The sequence below is a fragment of the Colobus angolensis genome, unplaced genomic scaffold (genome assembly GCF_000951035.1).
Source record: "Colobus angolensis palliatus isolate OR3802 unplaced genomic scaffold, Cang.pa_1.0 Scaffold447, whole genome shotgun sequence".
NCBI lineage: Eukaryota > Metazoa > Chordata > Mammalia > Primates > Cercopithecidae > Colobus > Colobus angolensis.
This window is the reverse complement of record NW_012117899.1, coordinates 70,341-81,594: the sequence shown is the minus strand read 5'-3', so window position 1 is coordinate 81,594 and position 11,254 is coordinate 70,341. Positions and strand designations below refer to the sequence as shown.

The 11,254-nt window shown below is 42.8% G+C and overlaps 2 protein-coding genes across 3 annotated transcripts in view; one reads left to right on the top strand and one right to left on the bottom strand.

The window, feature by feature from the left end:
* SDHC (succinate dehydrogenase complex, subunit C, integral membrane protein, 15kDa) overlaps nt 1-6,039 on the top strand; it is a 53,514-nt gene extending 47,475 nt beyond the window's left edge. For both annotated transcript variants that reach the window (XM_011957547.1, XM_011957546.1), the window contains one exon: nt 5,199-6,039. In XM_011957547.1, the coding sequence (XP_011812937.1) occupies nt 5,199-5,410 (212 nt within the window). In that variant the 3' untranslated portion in view covers nt 5,411-6,039. The remainder of the gene's footprint in view (nt 1-5,198) is intronic.
* A 1,531-nt stretch (nt 6,040-7,570) lies between these two features.
* CFAP126 (cilia and flagella associated protein 126) lies at nt 7,571-10,618 on the bottom strand. The gene is made up of 5 exons (XM_011957548.1): nt 10,583-10,618; nt 9,265-9,327; nt 9,023-9,103; nt 8,356-8,532; nt 7,571-7,989 (listed from the first exon to the last, which is right to left on the bottom strand). Exons 1-5 carry the CDS (start codon nt 10,607-10,609, stop codon nt 7,804-7,806), a joined length of 534 nt encoding a protein of 177 aa, XP_011812938.1. The 5' UTR covers nt 10,610-10,618; the 3' UTR covers nt 7,571-7,803.
* Nucleotides 10,619-11,254: the final 636 nt, after the last annotated feature.

The window sequence follows — 11,254 nt, the reverse complement described above, 5'->3', positions numbered from 1 at the left end:
TGGTTAATTTTTGTATTTTTAGTAGAGATGGGGTTTCACCATGTTGGCCAGGCTGGTTCCGAACTCCTGGCCTTAGGTGATCCTCCTGCCTCAGCCTCAGGTGATCCACCTGCCTCAGCTTCCCGAAGTGCTAGGATTACAGGCGTCAGCCACCACGCCCAACTAGTACTGTTCTTAAGGTTAATTGTGACTCAAAGCCCTCTTGGGGAAAGCCAAACAAGTTCCCCTGTGTATTTTCTGGCAGTCCTGCTGGTGGTGTAGCTGAGCAATGGTATAGGCCTCACAGATACTTGCAGGGTCTCATTGTGAGCTCTTCCTTATGTTATGTTATGTTATGTTATGTTATGTTATGTTATGTTATGTTATGTTATGTTATGTTATGTTACGTTATGTTATTTTTTTGAGACAAAGTCTTGCTCTGTCTCCCAGGCTGGAGTGCAGTTGGTGCGATCTCGGGTCACTGTAAACTCCACCTCTTGGGTTCAAGAGATTCTCCTGCCTCGACCTCCCGAGCAGCTGGGACTACAGGCACGTGCCACCACCCCCGGCTAATTTTTTGTATTTTTAGTAGAGACGGAGTTCCCCATGTTAGCCAGGCTGGTCTCAAACTTCTGACCTTGTGATCCACCCCTCTCAGCTTCCCAAAGTGCTGGGATTATAGATGTGAGCCACTGTATCCTGCTGAAGTCTTAATTTTTGAGAGGTATATTATTAAAAGAGATCCCTGAAGGCATAGAATGCATGTTTATGAGATAAATATTAATTGTTACCTATTTATGTGTCAGGTACTGTTTTAGACACTGGGGATTCAGTTATGAGCTGGATAAACATTGTTGCTGCTTTCATTCTTCTGTTCCTGTTGACCCAGATTAATGCTTCTGATGGGACACAAATAGATTTACCTTTTCTTATCTACACATTATATTGCATTTTTGTTTTGAGCTGTTGGACAGAATGGGGCTAACTTTAATAGAAACTGGGTGCCAAGAATCCCAGGTTTTAAATATTGAGTTTAGGAATCTTCTTTTTTTTTTTCTGAGACAAAGTCTTGCTCCGTTGCCCAGGCTGCAGTGCAATGGTGCAATCTCAGTAGAGACCTTATTTTGCCGTGTTGGCCAGCCTTATAGGTACCCGCCACCACACCCAGCTAATTTTTTTTTTTTTTTTTTGGATTTTTAGTAGAGATGGAGTTTCGCCATGTTGGCCAGCCTGGTCTTGAACTCTTGGCTTCCCAAAGTGCTGGGATTACAGGCACGAGCCACCGCACACGGCAGCAATCATTTAATAGAGTGAAAACTGTCCGTGTTGCCTCCTGTGTGACCTCGTTGTCTGCTCAAAACTGGTTTCTACAATTAGCCAGCTATGGTGGTGTACGCTTGTGGTCCCAGCTACCCGTAAGGCTGAGGTAGGAGGATCGATTGAGCCTGGGAGGCGGAGGTTGCAGTGAGCTGAGATTGTGCCACTGCACTTCAGCCTGGGTGACAGAGTGACCCCATCTAAAAAAAAAAAACATAGGCGGGCATGGTCGTTCATGCCTGTAATCCCAGCACTTTGAGAGGCTGAGGTGGGCGGATCATCTGAGGTGGGGAGCTAGAGACCAGCCTGACCAACATGGAGAAACCCCGTCTCTACTAAAAAAACAAAATTAGCTGGGCATGGTGGTGCATGCCTGTAGTCCCAGCTACTCGGGAGGCTGAGGCAGGAGAATTGCTTGAACCTGGGAGGCAGAGGTTGCAGTGAGCCGAGATCACGCCATTGCACTCCATCCAGACTGGGCAGCAAGAGCAAAATTCTGTCTCAAAAAATAAAATAAAATAAAATACAAAAATTAGCCAGAGGTGGTAGTGTGTGCCTGTAATCCCAGCTACTTGGGAGGCTGAGGCAGGAGAATCTAGGCAGCAGAGGTTTCTGTGAGCCAAGATCATGCCATGCACTCCAGCCTGGGTGACCAAAGTAAAACTCCGTCTCAAAAAAAAAAAGAGGGATTTTATATTTTGTAGTCTCCCTAGTTTTGCTTCCAAAAAGACAATTAAAATTCAGTTCTTTCTGTATTTTCATTACTTCTGAACCTGAACCAACTGTCAGATGGATGCTTTTGCCTTAATTTGACTTTTTATTACTTTCAAATCATAGCCTTAGAGACAAGCACTTTCTGGATTTCAGTCTGGTCCAATAGCAAGTTTAATGGAATAAAAAAGATGAGAGACTAAATGACTTATTAAATTAAGTGTCTGTATCAACTGTTCCCTGGGGCAGTGTTCAGTTTGATTTGAAATGACTTTTCACTTCCCTGAGGGGGAGGTGGTAGAGAGGGAGGATATTTCCATTAATGACTTCCTATTCCACAGAACAAAGCTCTGTAAAGAAAATCAGCTGATCAGCTTCCACTGTTCATATTTTGGCTCAGGCAGAGACTTGCCCTATATTTGTCTTTGTCTCAATATGGGGGGAAGAGAGGGGAGGTTTTACAAAATCGCAGAACTTAGAGCTTTTCTGCCCTGGTTCTTGCCTGTGATGGTAATCTTTTTGTTGAGGGAAGTGAAGAACCTAAAGGTCCTTAAGTCTGCTTTTATTTTGTCTTCTAGCAAGTACTGGCTGTGAGTGTGGGACAGGATTTTGTGTTTTCTGTGACAGTCTGTAGTTTTTGGTCTCTGAACTTGATCGTTGACTTGCCAGAAGATCTAATGGGGGAGTGAGGAGTGAAAGAGTAGGAGGTTATAGGGTCTGTGGCATTCTACGGAATATCCCTGCCTACTACCACTACCCAGTAGGACTCAACTCTCTATAATAGAAACACTGTCCTTATTTAAGCAAAACTACTCTTTGTGGAATCTGCTTGACTCCTGATCTCCTAGTTAGAAGCTATTTGAGGATTGAGGTGAAGGCATCTTCTCATCTTGATTTTTTTTTTTTTTCCTGGACTCTCTCCATCTTTTCTCCAAACTGACTCCTAATTTAGGCAGTTGTACATTCAGACTGTAGGCGTATGTGTGTATGTGTGTGTTAAGGTGCCATGTATGTGGGAAGTGTGGAAAATGAAGACTACATTTGCCCCAGGGGCTCATTTAGTGACTTATAATTAATATTAATATGTTAATATCCCTAAGACACAAGAGAGTCAAAATTAGTGTTTTGTTAAATGTGGGGCCGGGGGCGTGGTAGCTCACCCATGTAATCCTAGCACTTTGGGAGGCCGAAGTGGGTGGATTGCTTGAGCTCAGGAGTTCGAAACTAGCCTGGGCAACATGGCAAAACTCCATCTCTACCAAAAATACAAAAAATTAGCCAGGCATAGTGACGGGTGCCTGTAGTCCCAGCCTACTTGGGGGGCTGAGGCAGGAGGATTGCTTGAACCTGGGAGGTCAAGGCCTTAGTGAGCTGAAATTGTGCCACTGTACTCCAGCCTATGTGACAAAGTGAGACCCTGTTTCAAAACTTTTTTAAAAAGTGGGGGGTTGTGCAGTGGGGGCTGGGTGAGATAGCTCACACCTGTAATCCCAGCACTTTGGGAGGCTGAGGCGGGAGGATTGCTTGAGCCCAGGAGTTCAATACCAGCCTGGGCGAGACATAACGAGACTCTGTCTCTATTTTTTAATATTAAAAAGAAATGTGGGTTTTAACTCAATTGGTAGAAAACTAATTTAGTGGCATGCTACCAACCAAAAAAGAAATTTAAATAGAATAGAAAATATAGGCAGGGGCTGGGCATGGTGGCTCACACCTATAATCCCAGCACTTTGGTAGGCTGAGGAGGGTGTTATCACTTGAGGTCAAGAGTTCGAGACCAGCCTGGCCAATGTGGTGAAACCCTGTGTCTACTAAATATACACAAATTAGCTGGGCATGGTGGCATGCGCCTGTAGTCTCAGCCACTGGCGGGACTGAGGCAGTGAACCTAGGAAGCTGACATTGCTGTGAGTCAAGATGGTGCCACTGGAGAAGCTGGGTGCAGAAGTTCATGCCCGTAATGCCAGCTCTTAGGGAAGCAGAGGCAGGAGAATAGCTTGAGCCCAGGAGTTCAAGACCTGCCTGAACAATAAAAATGAGACCCCTTTCTCCACAAAAAGGAAAAAAAAAATGTATTTTTTAAATGAAATAGGTTTATATATAAATATATATGTATTTGTATATATATGGTACCACTCAGTAATGGTAAATATTGTTTTATCAACTTTTGCTATATTATATATACATATCTACTGGGCTCCAATTTTAAAGGTATTTCTTAGTGGGGTCACAGTCAAAACAAAATTGAGAAATAGTGTTCTAGATCTCAGAGTATCCTTTAGAATACTAGTCCTCTGATAAACAGAGTTTCCCTCTATAAAAGATTCTGAGATTGACTATATCTAGGAAATCATGCATATTATATCTCTCTTTTGGAGATTCACAGTGTACATTAGTGAACTGTTTAGAGGCCAGGCGCAGTGGCTCATGCCTGTAATCCCAGCATTCTGGGAGGCCGAGGCGGGTGGATCACGAGGTCAGGAGATCCAGACCATCTTGGCTAACACGGTGAAACCCCATCTCTACTTAAAAAACAAAAAAATGAGCTGGGCGTGGTGGCAGGCGCCTCTAGTCCCAGCTACTCGGGAGGCTGAGGCGGGAGAATGGCGTGAACCTGGGAGGTGGAGCTTGCAGTGAGCCGAGATTGCGCTGGTGGCAGCGCCACTGCACTCCAGCCTGGGCGACAGAGTGAGAGTCCGTCTCAAACAAACAAACAAAAAAACAACTGTTTAGAAAGCCTTGCAGTTAAATGTTTACGAACTTTGTATGACCACAGAACTTTTTTTTGGCCCATATAATGGCTTTCAAAATTCTGAGGAACAAGTGTTTGGGAGAATACACTTTGAGAAACATTAATCTACATGTGTGGTCCTGAGGAAAAGTTGTATCTATTCATTCTGGAAGCTTTTGTATACGGTATGGGGCCTGTGGCATTCTAGAGAACATTGAACATTACTCCTACCATCACCACACAATAGAACCTGATTTTCTGTCATTGGAATAATTGGAAAATAGGTTCCATACTGTGGGTTTTGAGAAGGGTAAAGATGGGGCATAAGGGTAGAAGCGCTTTTCTCTAGAATCATGCTGAGAGGAGGTGTCCATTCCTTTAGGTGGAATTACTTTCTGACACAGGAACTGTTAATGTCCTGTTTACTGAAATTCCTTTTTTTTTTTTGCTTTGTCCACAGATGTGGGATCTAGGAAAAGGCCTGAAGATTCCCCAGCTATACCAGTCTGGAGTGGTTGTCCTGGTTCTTACTGTGTTGTCCTCTATGGGGCTGGCAGCCATGTGAAGAACGGAGGTTCCCAGCATCATCTTCCTACACCTTATTACATTTATCCATCTTTCTGTTTTTCATTCTTATCTCCAGCCTGGGAAAAGTTCTCCTTATTTGTTTAGATCCTTTTGTACTTTCAGATCCCCTTGGAGCAGTAGAGTACCTTGTAGACCATAATAGTGGAAAAGGGTCTAATTTTCCCCTTGTTTGTAAAGATGGGGTGGCTGCAAAAACTCCCCTTTTTTGCCCACAGCTTGCCAACTCTGGAAGCAGTTATTCTGTCTCCATATTGGGCTTTGATTTGTGCTGAGGGTCAGCTTTTGGCTCCTTCTTCCTGAGACAGTGGAAACAATGCCAGCTCTGTGGCTTCTGCCCTGGGGACTGGGGGTGAGGCTTTGGGTGCCACTGCCTGTGGGTTGCTGGCTTAAAGGACAATTCTGTTCGTTGGTGAGAGCCCAGGCCATTAACACCTACGCAGTGTTATTGAAAGAAGAGAGGTGGGGGTGGAGGGGAATTAGTCTGTCCCAGTTAGAGGGAGATAAAGAGGGCTAGTTAGTTCTTGGAGCAGCTGCTTTTGAGGAGAAAATATATAGCTTTTGACACAAGAAGAAGATCCAGAAATTAATGATTATTTCTTTTTCTTGGATTTCCAGAAAAGCCTCTTAATTTTATGCTTTCTCATCGAAGTCATGTACCCTTTTTTTCTGAAACTGAATTAAAATACTCATTTTATCTTTGACTCTCCTTGAAATCTAGAGAAACCAAGAAAATGGCTGTTGGGAAGGAACCAATTTCCTCCTCTTCCCTCGGGTCTCAGGCATTTACATCCTCCCTCTCCCTGCAATCTGACCTTTCCCAGGAGGGAAACAGTTTTCCTACATCTCATCATTGGAGAAGTTTTCAGGGAATCAGATAAAACTTAGCCAGATATTTACATATCACACAGAAGCCTCAGAGAAGGAAGGAGGAAAAGAAAAGAAGTGATGCATGTAAAGTGCTTTTGGGTTATAGGCACCAAAATCCCATTAAGGACTGATTATAAGCTTCATGGGACAGTTCAGCAAATTATGATTCAGTGAGGGGCACAGAGGACCAGTGTTGGTGACAGCTAAGGGATGGTGACCTGAAGTTATAGGCTTAGGGTGGATGAAGAATAGAGATTTTTTAAAAAAGAAGGGATTATTGAAAACCTGGCAAAAATGTATTATTTAATGAGAAAACTTGATGCTTTTAAAAATGCAGATAGGCCAGGCTTTACCAGGCATACTGTTTTGATAGTTTTTGGGAACTCTGGAATAAGAGACCTATCTCGTGTGTCACTTTAGAGTTGCTGGCCAGCCAGTTAAAGCCATGGGTCGAAGAGGGGAAATGGTAACTGGCTGGTGTCAATTGGATAGGAAGACCATAGTTAAGGTGGGGACCTGCTCTTTTAACAGTCTTCATTCAGGGTCCCAAATAGTATTTGGCTTTAAGTAATGATTGCTTTTCCCTTTTTACTAGAGGGGTCCTGGGAATTCCTTATGCCTTTCCTCCATTTTAAACCAGCTGTTCTCTACTTTGTCCTTGGAATGAGGGACAAGTGATCATGAGAGAACACTTTGTCATTGGGATGGGGAAAGGTTTGGCAAGGGCATTGAATTTAACAGCCAGTACCAGGAAAATGTAAAATGGGGTCAATGATGAACAGATGTTGGAGGCTGGAAAATGGGTAGGGCAGTTGAATTTTTTGGTGGTTTCCTACCATTTGGGTGATTGAAGCATGGTAGTGGGTGGGTGGGTGGTGTGACAGAGCGTCATGTTTGTTATTCTGCCTTAAATTTCTACTTACCATCTTTGTTTGTCTTCTCTGTCTTCTAATCACTTTAATATCTTCAATTTTCAAACTATATTTGTACTTGGGCTTAGATAGGAAGTCTTACAAAAGCATAGTATCTTCTACTTGGGTTTTCCCTACCTTTTCTTCCCCACCTTCTCCAAACACACATATACATACTCTACTCAACAATTCTACTTCTGATTTTGTAGTTTTTAGTTGTGCATGCTCTGGATAAAAAATAAGTGGGTAGGGTTGAGGGACTGGTTCTTTGAGGTTCTACCCTTTTTCCATGAATCAGACCAACTTTCTCTTGGTCATTTCTGGAGTATAACTGACTCAATTCTTGTAAAAATGTGTTCCACCCAAACCACTGTATGTTCTTTTCCCTACTTTATTTTCCCCCACCTTCCGTCTCCTAATTGGGTTACAAGAGGCAGCCATAGCAAGAGTGGAAAATCCAGATCAGTAAAAGATTAAACAAACAAAGTTTATTTTCCAAATTTGTTTTTACTCCAACCCCAAAATTTCCCTGTTTCACAGTTCTGACTGGGGGCTCTTGTTTATTTCACTCGGTTGCTATACAGGTTTTTCCATGTGTGGCCACTTGGTCCATATGGAATTCCAGGTTTGTATTTCTGGACCTCAGCTAGATTAGGCCCTGCCCACAGTTCTAGCATACGTGGACTTCCAGGTGGGCTCTTAGGATCTGGCTGGGCTTTGGGGACCTGGAGTATGACCTGCAGAGGGGTGTGAGCTTCGGAGTTCATCTGGGGAATTGAGGTTGGCAGCTGGGGAGCTTGGAATTATGGTTGGACTTAGTGCTTGTTGTACAGTCTTTGTGATAGACTTCTTCCTGAGTTTCTTCTGACTGTCTGGATCATGGGGCTGTCAGTGATAGAGTGGAAGAGACAGTCATGTCTCTGGACGGGCCCAGATCATTCCCAGTGCACCTCAGGATTCTAACTCCCTTTCTGCCCAGCAGTAGATCAAGCTTCAAATAAGGAAAGTTAAATTTGATTTCTCTAACCACCCTCCCCCACCTTGAGATTAGATCATTTTCTACTGTTGGGGGTGAGATGTCCTTAGCCCATCCTGTCAGGCCTCAGAAGGTGATTAGGGACTAGTCAGGATAAGACGAATTGGTTAGAGGTTCCCCCTGCTGGGTTAGTGGTGGCATAACAGCAGACATTTTTTGAAGTTGAAAAGAAATTGAGACAACAGGGTTTTGGATTAGATGGGAAGAATAGATACCTTGCCTAAGATTTCAGGACGCAGCCCATTGGAGGCCTTGAGTAGATCAGAATTTTTCTGTATCCATTTGGTGAGGGAGGCAGCACCAGCAGTTGTACGGGAGGTTAGGGTCACCCGAGCAGGGGGTATCTTCAGAGGCATTTGCCAGGTGCCCATGAAGGAACCCCAAGGATTTGCCTGAAAATGAAAAGGGATTCCTCAATAGGGCTTCTCACTCCTGGTAACTGACTTAGACCTCTGTTAGTCTTATTTCCATTCTTTAGGAATGCATGGTTATGAAACAAGACTGAAAGCATAATCTTCCCACCCTTCCTTATCCCCCTCCCTCATTTAGGCTTTGCAGGCCTTATTTTTTCATCCCCTTTACTGTGCCAACTTAAATTCCGCATCCTTAGGCTGAGTGTGGCAAAGGAGTACCCACTGCACAAATGTCATCACCTGAAGGCTTTCTTTTATACAGATCATTGATCAATTTAAGAACTGAAGGGTGCTAAACACAACTGTATCCTGTTGGGTAAGCTGGCCGGAAGTTCAAGGGCTCTTACATTACAACATGAATTAGATTAAACTTTAATTTTCCTGATAATGGCTGTGAGAGACTGCACATCTCCCAGTTCTGTGCCTCAATTATTTGCCTTTCTTGATAGGAATGAAGATAGTATCTCACCTTGGAACGGGGCACAGAAGGCAGTAGATGACCACGATCATTGGCAATAATTTGAGTGTAGCCTTCATGAGAAGAGATGCTCTGGGGTACAAGTGGGAGAGAGAAATGTTTCTGAGTGGGAAAAAAAGGAGTATTTGGGGAGCTTGGTCAGAGAAGGATATGGGAGTTTAGAGAAGGCTAAAAGGAGTTAATTGACAGGGAGAGCATGAGGCTGTCTTGTAGGTGCACTGAACATGGAATACCTCTTTTGTTGGCTTAGCCGGAGACCAGTTCTGCAGATAGTTGGATGAGAAAGCCTTTTCATACTGTGGAGAGAAAGATAAGTATCCCAGTGAGACTTAAAGGCCCCAAACCCAGGAAATGATGACGAGGCACAATTCTTTAGATTTGAAGACCAAAGGCCTGACCAACCATGTAGGCTTTAAGTCACTATGACAAGGGTGTAATTTGTTTGGTCTAGAGGTGTGCTGTCCAGCATGGAGCCAGTAGCCACATGGAGCTGTTGAACACCTGAAATATGACTAGTTCAAATTGAGGTGTTTTATAAGTATGAAATATGCTGAATTTTGAGGTTTTGTCTTTTTCTTTTTTTTTTTTTGAGACAGGATCTTGGTCTGCCACCTGGGTTGGCGTCAGTGGCACGATCGTAGCTCACTGCAGCCTTGGACACCTGAGTTCAAGCGATCCTCCTCCCTCAGACTCACAAGTAGCTGGGACTACAGGTGCATGTCACCATGCCCAGCTAATTTTTTAATTTACTTGTAGAGATGAGGTTTCACCATAGTGCCCAGGGTGGTCTCAATGAAGATTTAGTACAAAAAAAGAATGTAAAATGTCTGATTATAATTTTTAAAATACTGATTAAATGTTGAAATAATATTTGGATTTATCGGGTTAAATTCAATATATTTAAATTTTATGTTTTAAGTTTTTCATGTAGCTACTAGAAAATTTAAAATTACATTTGTGGCTCGCACTCTTTTTGTTGGGCAGCACTGGTCTAGATCAGGAGTTGGTAAACTATGGCCTATGGGCCATATCCGTATTGCTGCCTGTTGGGGCATGGCCAGAGAGTAAGGACGATTTTTATAGATGAACATTTACAATTGATTCAGTAAAATGGAACACTAACTTTGAATCCCAGTTAAGTGAAATGTTTTCTCAACTCCCAAAATTCCATTATTTTCATTAGTGGTACAAAAAAATTGTACTCAGTTATATTTTGAATTTGTCAAAAATTTTATGGAAAAATGTTTTTCTTTAATTATGTAAGTAGCTATAGAATATTTTTGACTTTGCCACTTGGCCTAAGCCTAAAATTTTTACGCTCCACCCTTTTACAGAAAAAAAAAATTGCTAACTTCTGGTTTACACCCTACAAATTTAACCCAGAGATACCTTTGGATCGCCCCTGGGCTCTATCCCTGAGGAGGTAAAATATTATCTCACTCCACTCTCAGCTATCTGTTCAAAGATCAGAATCCTATGAGAGGAGACAGTCCAAAGATAGAATCTGAAAAACAAAAGTAAACTTTAAAGAAATGGAGAATGGGAACTTACCTGGTTGGCACTGTAGTTAGTGGCCATGATCTTGTGCTGTTTACACTCGTTGCTTGGCAACTGCAGAAGGCTGACCTCCTGGGACTACCTCCCAATCAGCAGAGGCTGCCTTTCCCTTCTGCTTATTATTATTCATTTCCTTGGCTCACACTGCCCCCATTGGTTTTCTCTGGAACTTAGATTCATTTTTATTTTAGAGACGGGAAAGACTGGGTAAATGTGAGAAAATTAGCTGAATAGTAGCTACTCTTTTTCTGGCATAACCTACCCCTGCTTAAGAACTTCCACGTGGCCTTTGATTGGGGTTTTTAACCACTTTAACAAACGATATAACCCTGAGAGCTATGTTTGTTGGACAACCTGGTGTAACATACCACAGGATGCAGAGCCAGATACTGGGGTTTGAATCCTTATTCAACATGGGAACATAGGAGCTATATGACAGTAAACAACTGACTTGTCTTCACTAAATTTCTATCAACTTGTTTGTATTGTGGAGATTATAGAGCCTGCTTTTACAGGGTAAGTGAGAGAAAATGAATAAAGTGTCTTGACCACATCATAGCATAGTAGGTATCCAATACTAGTGAGATCCTGTTTATAAGGCTCACTACTTTATCAGGCAGAATAACAAAGGAACAATATTTAAAAAGCAACTAGCTCAAATCTGTC

Excerpts from the sequence above, each read along its gene's own strand:
- CFAP126 (XM_011957548.1), bottom strand. The coding sequence starts at position 10,609 with ATGGCCACTAACTACAGTGCCAACCAG. Across the intron at positions 9,104-9,264 it reads CGGCTAAGCCAACAAAAGAG|AGCATCTCTTCTCATGAAGG; the intron begins GTATTCCATGTT and ends CTTGTACCCCAG. Across the intron at positions 8,533-9,022 it reads CTTCTGTGCCCCGTTCCAAG|GCAAATCCTTGGGGTTCCTT; the intron begins GTGAGATACTAT and ends TTTCATTTTCAG.